The sequence below is a fragment of the Acanthisitta chloris genome, unplaced genomic scaffold, assembly GCF_000695815.1.
Source record: "Acanthisitta chloris isolate BGI_N310 unplaced genomic scaffold, ASM69581v1 scaffold4613, whole genome shotgun sequence".
NCBI lineage: Eukaryota > Metazoa > Chordata > Aves > Passeriformes > Acanthisittidae > Acanthisitta > Acanthisitta chloris.
This window is the reverse complement of record NW_008664526.1, coordinates 33,401-53,205: the sequence shown is the minus strand read 5'-3', so window position 1 is coordinate 53,205 and position 19,805 is coordinate 33,401. Positions and strand designations below refer to the sequence as shown.

The following is a 19,805-nucleotide window of genomic DNA, read 5'->3' as shown; positions in this document are numbered from 1 at the left end:
AAAGGTCACCTAGTTCCAACTCCCTGCCGAGGTCCAGCCATTTTTCACTTCCCCAGGTTGCTCAGATCCCTGTCTGGTCAGTCATGTCTGTATATAAATGCATTGCTGTTCCCTTCTGGGTGTTGCAGTTCAGGATGTGTCCAAGAGTTATTAGAGGTTGTGGTCTTGGAAGGAAAAATGAGAAGAGCTGACCTGGTTTACTCTACTGAAGAGAAGAATGAGGAGAGACATGGTTGCCATCTTTGCAGAAGCTTTTCACGTACTGGAGGGGAATTACCATCAGGTTTCTTGTCCAGTCCTCACTGGATAATTAACAGGTGTTAAACCCAGCCAAGGTGACTTCCAGTGTGAAGCTATGCTGCAGTCTCTGTAACTGAGCAGTGACATCCCTGGATAGCAGCTATAGAATCTGTTGGAATAATAAAACCAGGCTAGGCTAAAGTTTCTGACATCTATTTGAGTAGCTGCCTGTTTCTTCACATGGAGGGGAGAAAGCAAACTTCTCATTTTGCTCTCTTGATTTGACTTTTCACATCCCTTTCAAGCTGTCTGTGTTGTAGGGGCTTTTTAAGTCTTGCAATTTGGGTCATCTTGCTGATTACGTAACAATATAAAAACAAGCTTAATTATGTTTCCATTATTAGGGAAATGTTTGCTGTCCTTTGTGTAGTGTCTTGTGGCCCTTAAGTAGGAAGAAGCTGGCAGTGGTGGCAAGGACAGTGCTGAGAGCAGGGTAACTTAGGGTAGCTGTCCCTGACTGAGAAGTCTCTACCTAATGCTCTGAGGTCTGGGGGACTGGAGAGGTTACTGGGGATAGGCTGAAAGCCACACGAACGTAAACACGAATGGTATATAACTCTGACTTTGAGGAATTTGGCGGCGGTGAGGGAGACAAGAATCTGAGAATAGCTCTGAGGTATTTGGGATTGTGGGTGACAGTGCTGGCTTGGGTGATGGTTGTTAGAGCCTTGGAGTTGTGGTTTTGGGATTGAGCAAGTAAGGTGGCTAGCTTGGAGAGACTTGGTTTAACTCTGGTGATGAGCTGTGTGGGACTGTGATCTGGAGCTGGGCATGACTAGGTTGGTACTGAGGGAGGGTAAGAGTGCACTATCAGAACAGCAGGCTATCTTGCTTTGCCCTGCCACAGCTCGTTTCACCCTAGCTCTATTGAGTGAGGAGGAAAGCAGCTGAGCACAGGAGCCAATCTGAAGTCTATAAACTTCCAGTCCTAACAAGTAAATCTCTCTTGATTATCTTTCTGAACTGCACATAAAGCATTTTTTAAGTTATGAACTACAAAAGTTTGACTGACTTGGTTTTGACTTGGCTAATACTCTCAGGTTTAAAATAAGTGCTGCAGTACAGCTGGATTCAGAACTTTTCACATGATAAAGTATGCCTTTTTCAAAAATGCTGACCAGGAAACACATTTTAATGTCAAGTTTGTTGTTTTTTGTTTAATATATGTATTTGTTGGGATTTTAATTTTTTTTTATTTCTGTTAGGCTGCATTATTTCCAGTTTAGCCTGTTTGAGTCTATTTTCCTTCTGACTCATAAACATGAGTGTTTGGCATGCAAATAGGATGATGTCAGGGCACAAGCAATATATGTCTGTCATAAAAAAGCCTATGCTTCTGCTTTAATTCTGAAGTTTGCTTCTTAAGTTTTGGCAGGTGATGACTGTGAACTGCTTAAACCTAATTTTCTTTTGATTTATTGAAAGTCCATCTCTGTTCATAAGTTTTACTTGTTCTCTGGAACTCTTGGTGATTTTTTTCTTGGTTGATGGATTTGGATTGAAGATAATTTAGGTAAACTTGACACCCACAAATTCATGGGCCCTGATGGGATGCACCTATAAGTGCTGAGGGAGCTGGCAGATGTTATTGCTAAGCCCCTCTCCATCTTTTGAAAGGCTGTGGAGAAGGAATAGGTGCCTGAGGACTGGAGGAAAGGCAATGTCACTACAGTGTCAAAAACAGCAAGGAGGAGGAGGATCCAGGAAACTATAGGTTGGTCAGCCTCAGCTCCATCCCTGGAAAGATGATGAAAGAGCTTGTCCTGGATGTCATCTCTAAGCATGTGAAGGAAAAAAAGGCCATCAGGAGTAGCCAGCATGGATTTGTCAAGAGGCTGTAATCCTTGACCAGTGTGATACTCTTCTGTGACAGAATGGCTGGCTGGGTAGAGGAGGAGGGTAGAGCAGTGGATATTGTCTACCTTGACGTCAGCAATGCTTTTGACACTATCTCGCGTAACATCCACATGAGTAGCTCAGGAAGTGAGAGTAACATGAGTGGTAGTCAAGTGGATTGAAAACTGACTGACTAGCAGTGTTCAGAGGGTTGTGGTAAGAGGCACAATGTCCAGCTGGAGGCCTGTAGCTAGCAGTGTTCCCCAGGGGCCAGTACTGCATCCAGTTCTGTTCTCCTTGTGCATCAGTGACCTGGATGAAGGGTCAGAGTGCACCCTCAGCAAGTTTGATGGTGATGCAAAAGTGGGAGAAGTGTCTGATACGCCAGAAGGCTGTGCTGCCATTCGGCGAAACCTGGAAAGGCTAGATATGACAGGTTGTAGACATGGGCAGAAAAGAAGTTGTATAAAGTGCAGGGTCCTGCACCTGGGGAAGGATAACCCCATGCACCAGTGCAGGTTAGGGGCTGATCTGCCAGAGAGCAGCTCTGTGGAGAAGGACCTGGGGATCCTGGTGAACAACGAGCTGTCCATGAGCCACCTGTGTGCCCTTGTGGCCAAGAAGGCCAAAAGTGACCTGGGGTGCATGAGGAAGAGCATTGCCAGCAGGTCAGGGAGGTGATCCTGCCCCTGTACTCAGCCCTCCTGAGGCCACAGCTGCAGTAATGTGTCCAGTTCTGGGCTCCTCAGGACAAGAGAGGCATGGAGCTTCTGGAGTGGGTATAGCAGAGGGCAACAAAGATGATTAAGGGACTGGAACGTCTCATGAGGAGAGGCTGAGAGAACTGCATCTGTTTAGCTCAGAAAAGAGATGACTTATCAATGCATACAAATATTTTAAGGGCAGGTGTCAAGAGAATGGGGCCAGACTCTCTTTTTTTTTTTTTAAAGTGGTACCCAGTTGACAGGACAAGGGGTAGAGGACACAAACAATATAGAAAGTTCCATCTAAATAAGAGAAAAAAACTTTACTTTGAGAGTGACAGAGCACTGGAACAGGGTTCCCAGAGGGGTTGTGGAGTCTCCTTCTCTGATGATATTCACAACCTACCTGGACACAGCTCTGTGTGCACTGCTCTAGGTGAACCTGCTTTGGCCAGGCGGTGGGACTAGATGATCTCAAGAGGTCACCCCCAACCCCAGCCTGTCTGTGGTTTTGTAACAATTGCTCTGTATGTTACAGAAATAGTGCTGAGTAAACTTCTGGGGGTGAACGTCAGACCAGTGCCTCTGAAAGCCTTGCTGTCTGTGGCAGTGTGACTGGTGCTTTCTTTCATCAGGCTGTCACAGGACATGGCAAATCTCATTTCCCTGAATGCTGGTTCTGCCCTGTTTGCCAATGAAGTCTTGCAACTTGTAGCCTCCTGCAGCTCATAGACATAGGACTAACTTTTGGTTCGGAGGCTATGGTGGCAGTGTGCTAAGGGAGAGATCAAATTTTGATGATGAGTGAAAGGAAGAAGGTTCAGTCTGAAATTAGCAGTCCTGAAGTTATGGTATTGGAAGAGTCAAAGGATTTCAAAAGATGCAGGTACAATGAGGTTAACCTAAGAAGCATTCTTAAACAACGAACTGAAGGGCAGAGTGGCATTGAACAGCAGGAAGGGAATATGCTCTGAGAAGTCTTTCTTTGCTTCTTTGTTAGCCTTTGAAATTAATAGAGGGAGGTGGAGCTCAAATATGCCTTGGTAGTTGTATCAGAGATAGAGAAGTTAAGACTTTGGAAAAGAGAAACATGCAAAAATTCTGACAACTAGAACATTGTTTCTTGAGCAGCAGGAGAAAATGAGCTCAACTCTTCTGAGTACTCAGGGCTGATAGATTCTGCAGCTCCCCCACCAAGTGGTAAGTGGATAACTCTTTACATTCTTTACAATTACTGAGATAATTCAGTTTAAAGAGATGGCTTAGCTAATTTAGTGTCTCTTAGGGAAAAGGAGAATGCATTTTGTAGTTTTTGCCTTGATGGTGTCTGTGCTTACCTGACCCTTGTTGATCAAGCTCAGCTTGCCATACTGACAGAATACTAAAAGAAGAACAAAGTGTGTGTCAGGTGTGCACTTTGTACATCTTGGGATTGATTTGGGGGCAATAAGACATGAATGAGTGTACCATACTGTTAAACAACAGTAAACTGCTAAGTGAAACCTTTGGCCTTGGCAGAAGTCCCATTTTGATACAAGCTAAGTCAGTATTACTTCACTCACAGTGGATGTCTGGTGTCTCAGTGATAGCCCATTACTGAGCTGATAGGATGTTACCTAATATTTAGGTCTGATTGCTTGAAAATGGTTACCCACAGATTTGAAGCAGCAAATGGTGTGCTGTCATAAAGGATGGAAATGTGCATTTTTTCCAGTGAAATCTAACAAAATGATTTATTCTTTTAAATTTAAAGCCAAAGTACATTTCACTTAGAATTTCACCACAGTGTTCCAGGTACTGAGTAGCCTACTTTTCCGTATGTGTAATATATGGAAAAGTGTCTCTGAACTCAGGGGTAAACACATTTTACCTATGGACTAATACAGTGCTATGCCCACTGCCAGTTAAAGCATGTTCTCTGGTTTAGAATACAACCAGCTCTCAGGGAAGTTTTGTTGTATCTCTGCACTTCTAGTACTTGAGAAACTCAACTATAGCCTGAGATTCTACTCCAACTGTTTCCAGTTGGTGTTGTCTTGTATCTTGACCTTATCACCCCCTTCTTTCTCCCATCTGTCCCATTCCCCCCTGCCCCTTCCCAGGAGCCTTACTATATGTAAATATGGTTGGAGTCATTTTGTATTTCTGTTGTGGCAACTTCAACTTAGATTTTCGGTTTCAAAGCATATGTAGTAAAACTGCCACTGCTTCATGAGCATTTGAAGAAGTTACATATTTTGTTCTGTATGTGCAGAACATCTGAGAACTCAAGTGACTGACCTGCTCCAGTCCAGTGCTTGGTGGCTTTTAAATACAGAACCTTGTTGTTTTCTTAAGGTTACCAAATTTCTTGAGTAGGTAAGCCAAGTGTGTGGTAAATACATGAATACCAGGTTAACCTTCATCTGCATGGAACTTAACTGCACACAGTGCTGTGTTCCTGGGGTCAGATATGCTATAGTGTTTCAAAGGACAGACTGTTGTCCAGGTCAGTGGTAGCTGTTCAGATCACTTTGCCTTTGCTGTTAAATATGCAGTCAGAAGCTGCACAGATATCATTTTATCCCTCGGTACCACAATTCAGCATTCCTGGAATGTTTTAGGATTAAGGAAGTAGATAGGAGCCAGTTTGAGAAGCACTGAACTCAAATCCATTGCGTGTTCAGGTGGTTTGTTTCTGCTTTGTTGCCAGAAGAGGGAGCAGTAATCTAACTTATCTTTTCAAAATTACTTGAATCTGTTCCAGTAACAGTGTGTCTGAGTTGAATGTTATGAAGTTCTCTTGTATTTAATTTACTTATTGTAGAGGTGGGAGAATGGAGGTGTGTGAGTTGAGGTGGCAGATGGACCTGCAGTGACAAACTGGGCCTGATAAGAGTTTTTAATTTTGACATTTGAATTATTGGTTTTCGTGTTTGGAAGCTGTTGTGGGATACTTCAGCCTGACAGAAAGCTTGCTGAGAATCATCTGAGAATGTTGTATTGCATAGAGGTTGTGTGTTTAAGATTTACCTGGTTCTGTGGTGTCATCAGAACAATGGCCTCATAACCAAGAGCAAATTAATACCAATTAGGTCAATTTTCAACAGTGCAAATACTTGTACACTAAAAACTTAAGAAGTCCTTTTTCAAGGCCACAAGGATATGCTTGGTTCCATGCATGGAGGTCGTCCTTGATCCCTGGTTGCATGCATCGAGGTTGTCCTTGGTTGCATGCATCGAGGACAGTGAGAGGGGTTGAAGAGGTTTAGTTGAAATAGGAGTACAAATAGTATACACGATAGGTCTCAACATTGGCAGTGCTGGACTCCTGGAGGAGAGCATGGTTTTCAGACAGTTATTCTTAAACCATACCAATGTGAATAAAGCTAACTGAAAATGGAGATTGCAGCCACTGCTGCCCTCCCCACCAGTGTAATTTTTCTCTCTAAGGCTGAAGTGTCTTTTATGTGATTGAACATCAACATGTGGAAGTAATAATCTTTTACTGGTCTAACAGTTCAGTGTAAGGTGACTAAAAGCTATCTGGGCTTAGTGTGGTTCTTACATAGAAGCTGTTCTTCTACATGGAGGTTTCATTTCTTTGGAGAACTGTTGTGTATTTAAAGACTGATTTGCTCTCAATTATTTACACATTGCATAGGTCTAAGAAAGTCTACAAAGAAGCGCAGTGAATCACCACCTGCTGAGCTCCCCAGTTTGCGGCGGAGCACACGGCAAAAGACCACGGGCTCCTGTGCTAGCACCAGGTAGAACTTAACAAAATGAAACATGATTACTTCATTGACTTGATATTGATGTGAATTTCACACAGGAAAACTGGCCTTGTCTATGTCCTACGTGGCTATTGTAAAAGTAGCTGTGGCTTTCCAGGCTTGCTGGGTTACTCTGTACACCAGTGTCATGGAAAGCACAGAGAATTTGTCACCATCAGGCTTTCAGTAGCCCCTCAGCTGTGCAGGTGGAGGGAAAGAAACACTCAAAGCTACTCTAACAAACTTAACTAGTCCTGTCCTTAGGGAGGTGTTGTTCGAAAAGATACCTAAGACAGAGTGCTGAGCTGCTGCCCATCATGAACAGTAAAATAAGTGACTGAAAAATAAGACTTAATGGTACCACACAGGAGTCTGTTTTAATAGTGTGCACTGTTATGCTGGCTCAGCTTGTCAGCAGGTTCATGTGAACAATATTCCATCTAAGTACTTAATATACTTTCTGGTGCAGGGGAAAATTAGCACTGAATTAGTAATTTAAACAGCTGGTAGATTAAATGGGAGGGGAAAGTAAATGTGTCCTGGGATGGGATGCAGGAGACTTTTATAGTTGTTTATATTCTTGAACTAGACCTATGAAGCCTTAACAAGCTTTTATTTTTTTTCTTATGCCTAGACTTATTCCTAGTAGTTCCAGTACAATTTCTTTTCCCTTTCACACTACACAAACCCACTTCTGAAGTCTTGATTTTGTTGTCAAGTGTGCATTTTAATTTGGCTGTATCCTTTGTAGGCGTATCTATTTGTAGTGATGATGACAGTAGCTTTTAAAACAGCAAATTTAAATAGACTCATCTCCTCAAACTAGTTCTGGCACTGAAAACCAAGTTGAACATCAGAGTTCTCTCTGCTTTCAGTAGTTCAGAACTGCTTTTAAAGATGGTTGCTCTATCATTGGACTTCTCAAATGTGTATATGATTTGTAACTATAGTCACTTTAATCTTGCTCATTTTTACTGTTACATTTTAGTAGCCTGCCTTGTCTTGAAGGGTATCACATAAGGGCCTAGCTGTAATGCATTAGTATAAACAAATCACTGCCATGGTGCGTGACAAGGAGGGTTAAAGAAGGGTTGGATGGTTTTGTGAAGATTTGATTCTTACATGAACTGTTAGTTTATGCAACATTGTGGTAGTGACCTGTATAAATGTTAGGAAGTCTTGAGTAGCCTGGCGTTAAATTTCTTGTCTTAGTTCATGAGGTCTGAAACTTTGTTTTTTGAACTTTTAGTCGGCGAGGCTCTGGCCTGGGCAAAAGAGGAGCAGCTGAAGCTCGCCGACAGGAGAAGATGGCTGATCCTGACAACAACCAGGATGGAGTTAATTCTTCAGCTGCACGAACAGATGAGCCTCCCCAGGGAGCTGCAGGTAAGAAGAAATTCCAACTGAATTGCATTTTTAGCATAGCTGCTGATGTCAACTTATTTACATGTGAAAATAATTAAATTGACTAAGTTCTGGGGAGAAATTATTTAAGCTGGTAAATAATTCTGAAAGGTTTTTGAGTGAGAGGGACTGTTACTTTTGAAGTTGATCTCTTGGCTATCTGAAACATGTTTCAGTTACACTTCCTTGTAGTCTCCAAACTATGTCCACTGAACTAGACTTTCTTTTTTCAAGCTTCTACCTCTTTTTAGAAAAGTAACTTCAGCTGATGCTACACAAATTCCTACCAACTGAAGAGACACCAAGCTGTTTAGAATATAAAGGAATGCATTTACCTGTAAAAGCTCTGCTGTAACCACTTGTAAATATTCTGCAGGTTTTCTGTTGGAATTGCAAGCATGTCTGTACTGGAGAAATTTGTATTTGTTAAATATTCTTACTTGCAGAGTCCTATTAAATGATAATTTTATCATCTGGTCCTAATCAGTAGTGAGTTCAAAGGAACCTTCCAACAATTATGCTGACTTGTAGAAAATACTAAATGTTCTTTGCTTAAGGCTAGCTACATCAGTGCAAAAAATGCAGCATAATACTCTAGGCATAAATTTATTAAGGATACAGATAAGTCTGTCTGAAATGTAATTTGTGGATCTACCTGTATTTTTTGGTTTTTTCCATTGTCTTGTCTTGATGTAGCCACTCTCTTCAGCTTTTGGAAAGTATTAGACCTGCAGACTTGTCTGTTAAAATTAAAACTGTACAGAAGTTTGCTGGTGGCAATGTTAAATGCAGAGCACACTTGAGAGGGGAGACTTTGCTTTGATAGGAATTTTGTAGCTTTAGATGCACTGTAACTTGCATTAATTTCTACTTTATTTCTTTAGCTTCTAGTTCTGTTGCTGGAGCTGTAGGTATGACTACTTCTGGAGAAAGTGAGTCAGATGATTCTGAGATGGGAAGACTACAAGGTATAAAAGTTGTCATTAATTTACCTTTTTTGTTGTTTGCAGCCTATAAATAGCCATGCCTACAGGACTTGGGTATTTAGTGGGAAGGGCTGTATTGTGTTTCACTATCTGTGAATGTGTTGCTTTGCTGACAGTAGTTCTGAAGTATGGAGTTACAAGCCTTAGCTCAAGGAAGGCGCAAGAATTTGGAAGTAACGTCTGGAGGGGGTGGCATGGTGTCCTTACTCATTTTCATGGTGTGTAATACATTACTGTTGATGATTGTCCAGGAGGAGGTGGGGGGAGAGAACTGAGAACTCAGTCCTGTTAAATGTGTAAGCTCAAACATGGAAAGTGTCTTTGCAAGCATGTTTTCAGTTCACAAGCCAGGTTAGGTCTACTGTACTCTGCCTGCTTCTGGATAACATTTTTTGTGCTTGTCATTGATACCCATGTTGCTGTAAGCTTTGACCAAACAAAATCTAAATGTTCTTAAAATGCTTGCTTTTGTGCTTGGGCTGAAGGAGTCGGGTCTCAAAACCTGAGACTACAGACAGGTATAAACTCAGTTTGCATGTCCTGCAATTGGTCTAATGATTTTGCTACTACATTGCAGGGAATTCTGGGATCATGATATCCCTTGTGAATGACAGGTTTCAGTCAATCTGGATATTTGATGTGGAAATGAGTGCCATGTCAGTACCAGTTCACTTGCTTAGAGTTCTCAGTAAGCATAGCTATGCATTAGGAATATTGAGCTCAATTGGCCTGTACAATTAATGATTATTTTATTGATCAGCAGTAGTCATGGTTGCTACAATAAAAATCAGAATCACCCACTTAGTTTAGCTTAAGTAACACTACTGGAAAGTGTTTAAAAACAGTAAAAAACCGAACTCACTAATACCTAGTGGAGTTCTTCCCTCTCCTGATCATCAGCAAATAAAGCTGTGAACCTGCTTCTCAGTGTCATTTCTTTTCAGATTAGTAGGGCCATGCAGTTGCTGAAAATGTGAAAATTAGGTTAAGCTTATTTTATGTGGTTTGAGTTCAGATTTGAAATTACAGCCTGGTATATCTGCTATTCTGGCTATACACTTAGAGCAGTTTAACAGACCAGATTTCTTCCATGAAATGTGTAACTCCTTAAAGGGCTTTAATGCTCTAATACATACGAAAATGAGTTACTTGTTCCCTAAAGGTCAACTTTTTGGTGGTTTTTTTTTTTTTTTTTGTTTTTTTTTTTTTTTTTAGAAATTGTGGTAGCTGCAGTCACCTAATCCTAACTTTTCTTTCTGAAAGTATCAAAATTCTAGTAGTCTTGTATGGTAGCATCATGGAATTTAAGCTTTGAAAAATATACGTAGAAGCTTTGACAATGGCTGTTATCCTCTGTTTGCTTTTAGCTCTATTAGAGGCTAGGGGTCTTCCTCCTCACCTGTTTGGCCCTCTTGGTCCTCGGATGTCGCAGCTCTTCCACAGGACAATTGGAAGTGGAGCTAGTAAGCAAAGTTTGTCTAATTTGACTTAATTCTTTCCACTTCCAGACTAGTAGAATTCAGCCACTAGTAAATCTAATATTTGTATTAGCTTCATAGTTTAATATAATATTTTACATGTTGGAGATCTGTATGTCATGGTAGTGCTAGACTGCTGGTCAACAATATTAATTTGCTTGTCTTCCTGTAAGGAAGAGAAATTTGCATTAGCTTTTTTTTTTTTTTTGGGCATCTTAATGTTCGCTTCTAGGTGGGGAAGGGAGGGTTCTTGCCTTTTCACCCCTTCCTTATCTTTTTCTTTTGCATGATGGGCTGCTTAACAGAAGACCTCTCCAACCCCTTTGGGTTTTTTGCTAGCTTTAAACAAATGCTTAAGTTAGCTTTCAGACTATTAGTAGATGTCAGTTCTTAGTTATGTTGGTTTTAGTTTCAAAAGTGTCTTAGCTTTTGGACAGAACAATTTCCTTCAGCCAGTGGGTCGGTGAGAAAATGGGTCCTTAGACTTGTTCCATCATGTCTGCATTATGCAGCAGGATAAGATGCATACCTTCTAGTCCAAGTCTGTTTGGCTTCCCAGGACAGCCAGAGGCAGCCTGTTACACTGCATGCCATGAAGAGGACGGGGTCTCACGGGTGCTCCATGTGCTGTATTATCCTGGGGGGTGTTGAAAAGTCCTTTGCTTTACAAAGGTGGAGCGGTGTGGGTTCTGGCACCTGCTGTAGGCTGGCAAGATGGCTGTGGTGAGCAGTGTGATGGACTCCCTGTGCTGACCAGTCTGCACTGGAAGGGCAGCCAAGAATGAGATTTTGTCTCCCTTTCCTATCCCCCTTTTTATGACAGGAAATACAGAGGAAAACAAACTATCTCTGGTCTTCCACTCTCGCAGAAGTATAGCGTAACAGTTCCCTTGAACACCTAAGTTTTCTAATATATTCTTTCCTAATCTTTTCTTTTTTTTTCTGGCTATCTAGGCTCTAAAGCCCAGCAGCTTTTGCAAGGTCTTCAAGCCACTGATGAAAGTCAGCAACTACAGGCAGTGATTGAGATGTGCCAGCTGTTGGTCATGGGAAATGAAGAAACATTAGGAGGATTTCCAGTCAAGAGTGTTGTACCAGCTTTGGTAAAGATTTAATCTTGTATTTCTGTTGGAAGATATAATATTTTACGCAATATCTTGCTTAATTTAAATGTTGTTCGTTTATATTATGTAGCCTTACTTATATGTATGCATATGTATTATTTACCTATCTCATTATTTGGTTTTGAGGCCATGTTTTGCTATGTTTCAATGGTTCTATTAATTCTTTAGCAACTCAAGAATAGGCAGTGGCTCTTTTGAAACTCTTACCAACACTCAAAATCCCGAGTCAAAAGCTACAGTAGTGATTTGTATCCTTTTTTTGATGGCATCTAGGTATTTTTTTAAACTAAGAATTCTTTTTTTTTTAAAACAGATAACACTGCTGCAGATGGAGCACAACTTTGACATTGTAAGTTGTTTGCAACGTTTAAGGAACTTTTGAACTACAGAAATGTCACTTGAACTTAAACCCAAATATCTATATATTTAATAGATGAATCATGCATGTCGGGCCTTAACGTACATGATGGAAGCACTTCCTAGATCATCTGCTGTGGTGGTAGATGCAATTCCTGTCTTCTTGGAAAAGGTAAAATGAAACCAAACCAGTAATAAAATGGTATGGGGGGATTTTGTCTTTTGTTTTAACTTGAGAAAATACCAGTAAGATAACAGCTTCTCTTCATGGCTTACGAGGTAATACAGAATCATAGAATGTTGGAGGTTGAAATGGACCTTAGAGGTTCTCTAGTCCCAACCTCCACTGCCATGGGCAGGGACACCTCCCAGCAGAGCAGGTTGTTCAAGGCTTCATCCAGCCTGGCTTTGATCACTACCAGGGCTGGGGCAGCCACAGCCTCCCTGGGCAACCTGGGACAGGGTCTCACCACCCTCACAGGAAAAGGTTTCTCCTATTATCTAATCTAAATTTTCCCTCTTAATTTTTTACTCCTTGTCCTATCACTGCAGTTCCTAACACAGAGTCCCACTCTGGCTCCCCTGTAGCCCCTTCAGATACTGGAGTTGTTGCTATGAGGTCTCCATGCAACCTTCTGTTCTCTAGGCTGAACAGCCCCAACTTTCTCAGCCTGTCTTCAGGCTGCATAATGTATGAGAACCTTTTAAAACAAGATTCAATCTTCATTCCCACCTTTACTGACAGGCACTATCTGATTCACTGAGTACTTTTTTTTTGGATTGGTGTTGCAAACATACTGTGTAATTATATGAGCTGGTGTCTCTGAGTAGCTCTATAGCTGAGGGACCCTTACACTGATACGTTTCTTAGTAGGGGCTAACTGTTGAAGTGTTAATGAAGATTATTATTTTTACAGATTGGTTTAGAAATCGATCTACAAGCTTTTTTTTTCTCCTAGCTGCAAGTTATCCAGTGCATTGACGTGGCAGAGCAGGCACTGACAGCCCTGGAGATGTTATCTCGCAGGCATAGTAAAGCCATTCTGCAGGCAGTAAGTAAAACCTCTGCCACTTCTATATCTTGGTGGTCTTCTGTGAAAATGAAATAAGAAAACAACATTCTGACTTTTCGCCGTACTGAGAGTGAAAATGTTTATTTTATTGTAGGGTGGGTTGGCAGACTGTTTGCTGTATTTGGAATTCTTCAGTATCAATGCACAGAGGAATGCGCTAGCTATTGCTGCCAACTGCTGCCAGAGCATAACACCTGATGAGTTTCACTTTGTGGCAGACTCTTTGCCACTGCTTACACAAAGGTTAACCCATCAGGTAAGAAGCTGTGTGAAAACGGAAGGTTTGAGTTTTGACACAAAAGTAGTATAAAGTTGCCTCCAGATTCTTAGTTCTTTGCTGTCTGTTACTTGCCTTTGCAATGTGATAATTGCCTTTAAGTTTCTATACTGTCAAGTTGTGATACCTTCATGTGTATGTGGGCCTTGTGGGGTTTTTTGTAAACATGCTGTAAGGATTTATGACATATTATAAAATGAGATAAATAAGGTACTTTAACTTAGAGCATGAATAATAGTGGGTTTGTAGTCCTTCTAAGGACTTCAAGGGCATCAGTAAGAGGAAATTCAGTAGCATTACTGGTTTTTTGGGTTTTTTTTTTCCCCTCCTTCTTAACAAATAGGTTGCAAGGTTTCTTCACACTTTAAACTCAGAACAGCTTCCATGTCAGTTTTTGTGGGCTTTTCCTGCTTGGGCTCTTGGGGAGGGCTTATGTCTTTTTAGAAAGAAAGTTTCTACTCTTGCACAGTAGTTTGAAGAGTTGAATCCTAAGTCGTGAGGCTCCTAAGGGCTGCCTATCCTGCAGTGTTGCTGTGTTCATAAATGACTGGTGTACCAAAAGAGAATTTTGGTGACTTGCTTGGTTGAGAAATTCCTGCTAAAAAAGATGAAAAAGGAGAAATATTTCGTTCATTAACAAATGCAACTAATTGAAAGCTTTTAGGTAATGCTTTTGTGAAGTCTTGTGCTATTCTTAATTTTGCCAACATCATCTTGCTGAAAGACTAGTTGAGTCTTTGAGGCAGCTTCACAGCAGTCAAATGCCAGCTTTAGATTGGTGCTTCCTGTTTCCAAAGCACCTGCTCAGCAGTACTATGGACATGCATTGACTCCTGCTCTCTGAAGAGAAACTTCAGCCAACAGAAGTGATTATAAGTGTTAGAAATTTGTAAGTGGAAATTTCCTGGATAAAAGTCTTGAATGAGCTCTTACAGAATAGCTGAGGTTGGAAGAGACCTCTCAATTATCTAGTCCTAGCCTCTGCAAGGTCAGCCAGAGCACATTGCCCAGGCCAGCTGATTTTTATTATGTATTAAAAAATCTAATTAAAAAAATAATCTCAAGGATGGAGACTTAATCTGTCAGGGTAACCTCTTCTGCTGTTCAACCACCCTTACAGTTAGTGTTTTATTATGTTCAGATTAACTTTTTTGAGCATCTCACTGAACTTTTAACTAGAACTATTTTCAGAGCAGTCTTGGTGTCGTTGGATTTGCCATGTTGGCTGTGCAGCATTATATCAATGTCAGACTTGATGTAGCCTGCAGAATCCCTGGTTATTATCTGTATCTGCTGTTGCTTTGGCTTGTAGCTCTCTTCCCTTTTGTTTCCTTCTTGCAGAATCCAAAAAGAGTATTATAAATTCCAGTTATTCATCTCTAAAGGTCCCTAAGGTATTAGTGTTGCAAGTGTGGGGTGTTTCCCAGGGAATATGCAGGAGCACAGCCATATCAGGAGGTCAGTTTGGGCTGTATGAATGAATTTGAGAGCGGTAATGTTCTGCAAAATGTGATTTGACTGGCCTTTCTGGAGAAATGTTATGAATGCCTCAATGACAGGATGATCTAATGCAAGTTAAAATATTTCAATTCAAATAAACACTTATCTCTAACAGGACAAAAAGTCTGTTGAAAGCACTTGTCTCTGTTTTGCACGGCTAGTGGACAACTTCCAGCATGAGGAGGTAAGGGTGTGGATGGGGGTGTGTTTTGGTTTGCTTCTTCCCTCCCTCCCTCTGTTTCTCTTGAGGGCTTACCTTTCAAAGACTAATGTTTCTGATTTTGCTGTTCCCTCTTGAAGAACTTGCTGCAGCAGGTTGCTTCCAAGGACTTGTTAACAAATATCCAGCAGCTGTTGGTCGTGACGCCTCCTATCCTGAGTTCAGGGATGTTCATCATGGTGGTGCGCATGTTCTCCCTGATGTGCTCCAATTGCCCTACACTTGCAGTCCAGCTTATGAAGCAGAGTGAGTTTTTAACTCTTGCATGTTTTAGGGATGTATTCAAGTTAATGCCTGCAGTCAGTATGTACCTCTGTGCACTTGTTTGTATAAATGTTTTGTTCTTTTAGTTTTTCTCTCTTACTAGGCTTCTTCTGGGATACAAAGTTCAGTTAATCTTGTTGAAAGCTTTTTTCTTGAGGTTTTTTTTCCTCCTGTTTCCTGTCTAGCTGTTGTTACTGGAGTGCTGGCCTAATTTTGAGTCTGTATTAGCTGCACGAGTTACTCTCATTCCAACCCAAGCTGTGTAACTATTCTCATAGTCTTTACCATGTGGGGGAGCCATGTGATTTAAGTACTTGTAAGGGAAAACATTGACAAAAGTAACCTCTGTATAGACCTCTGTATAGCTGTCTTAGGTATAACTTGTTTTCTTTGTTTCATCTCATAAATTCTGACTTGTCACTTCAACTGCCCTGCATGCTTCCCTGTGTTCTTTTGCTTGCTGTATATTGAGTGATATTTCTCCCCTAGATGGGCAAAAACCCAAATACAAAAAAGCCACAAATCCCAGACCTGAAAACAAACGTGTTTTACAGTGTTCAGGGAGGTGGCTTTTGTCTTACTGTCTACTGTCTGTTTGCTTCGGGCAGTAGCTGTCTCTTGTGTGCAGTGTCCAGCAGAAAGTGCAGTCCATATTCTGATGCAGGCAGTCTCATGAGTGGTAATTTTTATAGATATTGCAGAAACGCTTCACTTTCTCCTCTGTGGAGCCTCAAATGGGAGTTGTCAAGAACAAATTGACCTTGTTCCACGAAGTCCTCAAGAACTTTATGAGCTTACTTCTCTTATCTGGTAAGTTTTGCAGTTCTAGGTTTTGGGTCTGGTTGATTTGTTAAAATCCCTGACTTCACTGAAATGAAGGCGAACAGTTTTCAGCTTAGATGGACTTTATTGTTTACTTCTAGTAAAATGCTGTTTTAATGTTCTTTACAGTGAACTGATGCCTTGCCTGCCAAAAGAGGGAATCTTTGCTGTTGATACTATGCTAAAGAAAGGAAATGCACAAAATACAGATGGTGCAATATGGCAATGGCGAGATGACAGGGGTCTCTGGCATCCCTATAACAGGATTGATAGTCGAATAATAGAGGTAGTAACTCCACACGTTTGTGTGGTGATGCTTTTGAAATACGCGTGCGGTTGTATAGGGAATCGAGTGCTTTCTTTACGTCTTTGAAAATATCACTCTTGATCTTTCTGAGTAAGAAATAAGAGTTTTCTCAAACATCCTGCTGTAATGCTGCACTGTTTTGGTGTTCAGGCATACTAAATCACTTAATCACTGTTCTTACTGTATTGCTGTCAGTCATTGTTTTTCCTGCTGTTACCCCTCTCCTCACCTGTCGTGTAGCTTCCTGTTTGTGAGGGATTTTTAACTTGAAACTCTCCCTTGTTTTAGGCAGCTCATCAGGTTGGTGAGGATGAGATAAGCTTGTCTACGCTTGGGCGTGTCTATACTATTGATTTTAACTCTATGCAGCAAATAAATGAAGATACTGGAACAGCACGTGCCATTCAGCGAAAACCAAACCCTTTAGCCAATACAAACACTAGTAAGTACAGCTCAAGAAACATTTGGTGTCTCTAGCTATGGCTGATTTGTGCTGGAGTGTGCAACAGTTTAGTACTCAGTTAATGAATTTCTTACAGCTTCTGTGGAACACCAAATTGTTCTGATTTGTGTGTGAAGGCCACTTTACAATGAGACACATACTGTTGACATGTATGCTTTTTAACATGTCAGCTCTTCTTGGGAACCAAAAATGTGTTGAATGGGGAGGGAGCTTGGGATGTTTCTGGTTTGGGATTTTCTGAAAGAGTTTTGCTCATACAGCTCTTTCATTTAACATAGACTCTGTGAGGGCTTCCTACTATTGTGCAGAAATAGATGAGAAGACTGAAGCAAAAAAGATTCAAATCCTTGGAAGAAGATTTGTACTTTCATTCTTGCCCTCACTTTGACTTCTAGCTCTTAATTTGCATCTTTTCTATTCAAGAGCTGAATTAAATCAGCTTTAACAAAAGGAATTAATCATCAGAGAGAGGTGCCAAAAACTATACAGTGATTTGTCACATACTTTCTCACAGGTGGACATTCAGAACTGAAGAAGGATGATGCTCGAGCACAATTAATGAAAGAGGACCCAGAACTGGCAAAATCCTTTATCAAAACATTGTTTGGTGTTCTTTATGAAGTATATAGTTCTTCAGCTGGACCTGCTGTTAGACACAAGTGCCTTAGAGCAATTCTTAGGATAATTTATTTTGCTGATGCCGAACTTCTGAAGGATGTGCTGAAAAACCATGCTGTTTCAAGGTGGGTGCATTCACTGTTGTGAATAAAACTAATTTTGAGCTTACAACTCAAACTTGTGATTGCCTTTTTTAAAAAAAAATAATTTCTTTTAGGGGAAAATGATACTTTTAAAGTCTCTTATCTTGTAAAAGCTGAGGCTGCCAGCTCTGCAGGAATTTGTTTTGCATTATAGGTTTTGCAGTAGGTGCTGACTTGGACTACCTATGGTTGTGTGTACTGGTAGTGTCTAATATTACCCTTTACTATTTTCTTGTTTTTTAAAACCTGCCTATGAACTTGGTAAAAGTGATTTAGGCAGGTAGGGGAATGTTTTACTTACAGATTTTTACAAGAGCACAACAAAATTTGCTTGCTTTGTGTTCAGTGCTGTGTATGCAAGATGAACTGGCTCGATTTTTAAAAAGAAAAAACAGCCAAAAAATGAAAAGACAAAGCTAATTCTAAAATATTGTATCTTTTAGTCATATTGCCTCCATGCTGTCGAGTCAAGACCTTAAGATAGTAGTTGGAGCCCTGCAGATGGCAGAGATCTTAATGCAAAAGTTACCTGACATTTTTAGTGTTTACTTCAGAAGAGAAGGTAAATTTTGGTTTCTTTCTTTTTCTCTCTTATCTTTATGTAGTGCTGTAAAAAGTGTGTGTGTAGAATCCATATCCTTTAATCTCTCTCCACCTTCCCCAAGCTGTAAAAATTGAATCTTTTTCTTGAATAATAAAGGTAAATCTATGCAAGCTGTCCTTACATGACTGGGTAGGAGCTGACCAAGACTCTGGAGGAGACTAGCTTATGTTTTCTGAATCTGAAAGCACTTTGTACAGGCTTACTAGATACTAGCAACTCACTTAGGCTGAAGGTGGCTCACTGAAATTATTTAGGAAGTCTTACTGGGGAAAACTGATGAATCTTTGGCAGGAAGTCTTTGTTCTGCTCCACTGGGATTTTGGGATTTCTTTAGGTGCTGTTCACCGTGCTGCAATTTATGTTTAAACTATGTAGGCTAAGTTTTTGGCAAAAGGATTGCACTGCTTTTAGAGCACAGTATTGATGGGTGGGATGAGCCAATGCTGCCATAGTCAAAACCAAGGTTAAAGAACAGAATTCCAGCTTTTCAAACACCTTTGTTCCTGCTATCACATCTCTACCCCCACCCCAAAACAACCCACCAACAAAGATTTCTTGTCTTGTAAAGGGGTGATGCACCAAGTCAAGAACTTGGCAGAGTCTGAGGCTTTGCTCACGAGCCCACCAAAAGTATGCACTAATGGATCAGGAACACTGGGTACCACTACAACTATAAGTACTGGAACAGCTACTGCTGCCAGTAATGCAGCTGCAGATTTGGGCTCTCCCAGCTTACAGCACAGCCGGGAGGATTCCTTGGATCTGAGCCCACAGGGGTAAGTGCACTTGGTGAAACATAATCTGTTCAGGATGGGTTGTTGGTTTGCTGGGGGTTTTGTAAAAGTTTGTTTGTTTTGTTTTTTAATACAAGTCTAGAGTGGCATGGGCTGCCACGTTACCATCTGTGTTTTGCTGTGGTATTTTCCTCTGAAGAACTAAGATGGAGTGGTGCTGAAACTATCAATGGGTAGTTTTGAGTCATTTTATCTGAAATGCTTAAAAAAAGACTAGTGACCTGATAGTTATGTTGTAATGGTGTGATATAATTTGCTGGAGTCATTTTATCTGAAATGCTTAAAAAAGACTAGTGACCTGATAGTTACGTTGTAATGGTGTGATATAATTTGCTGTTTTGGGAGAATGCTAAGAGCAACAGCTGTAGTCTCGTAACTGTTGAGGACAGTGATTCTCTCAGAGCTGTGGTACATGGTTCCTTTCTGCTGGAGACTAGAGAAAAAAGAAATCATCCTTAAGTTATTTTGTTGGAAGACAACCATTTTTAACACTTGTAGAATAGAAATATCTCTTAGGAAAAAATTATTTTAGTATGACACAGTTTGCCTTTCTTTTAAAAGTCAAATGTTTGTCAGTTTAAATCAGAATTGAAATATGTGAAGTGTAGGGATTGGTGAGTAGAAACACCACAAATTGTTGAAAAAATGTTTTTTTGGGTTTTAACATGGGAGGCAGGTCAAATATCCAGTGTCTTTGAGTTTATTCAGTAGAGATTTGTGGAGTTTGTTGTTTTTCTTTGTAAGTGGAGTCAAATAAATGGATAAACAGATGGTTA

At 40.7% G+C, this 19,805-nt stretch overlaps 1 protein-coding gene across 1 annotated transcript in view; it reads left to right on the top strand.

Annotated features, from left to right (window-relative positions):
* The first annotated feature begins 2,364 nt into the window (after positions 1-2,364).
* TRIP12 (thyroid hormone receptor interactor 12) overlaps positions 2,365-19,805 on the top strand; it is a 37,580-nt gene continuing 20,139 nt past the window's right edge. The window contains exons 1-18 of the mRNA XM_009071395.1: positions 2,365-2,767; positions 6,484-6,589; positions 7,845-7,981; positions 8,884-8,967; positions 10,353-10,448; positions 11,418-11,566; positions 11,901-11,936; positions 12,021-12,116; positions 12,904-12,996; positions 13,112-13,273; positions 14,910-14,978; positions 15,095-15,260; positions 15,971-16,088; positions 16,230-16,386; positions 16,696-16,849; positions 17,385-17,613; positions 18,075-18,193; positions 18,804-19,011. Coding sequence (XP_009069643.1) covers positions 2,365-2,767; positions 6,484-6,589; positions 7,845-7,981; positions 8,884-8,967; positions 10,353-10,448; positions 11,418-11,566; positions 11,901-11,936; positions 12,021-12,116; positions 12,904-12,996; positions 13,112-13,273; positions 14,910-14,978; positions 15,095-15,260; positions 15,971-16,088; positions 16,230-16,386; positions 16,696-16,849; positions 17,385-17,613; positions 18,075-18,193; positions 18,804-19,011 — 2,582 coding nt within the window. The remainder of the gene's footprint in view (positions 2,768-6,483; positions 6,590-7,844; positions 7,982-8,883; positions 8,968-10,352; positions 10,449-11,417; positions 11,567-11,900; positions 11,937-12,020; positions 12,117-12,903; positions 12,997-13,111; positions 13,274-14,909; positions 14,979-15,094; positions 15,261-15,970; positions 16,089-16,229; positions 16,387-16,695; positions 16,850-17,384; positions 17,614-18,074; positions 18,194-18,803; positions 19,012-19,805) is intronic.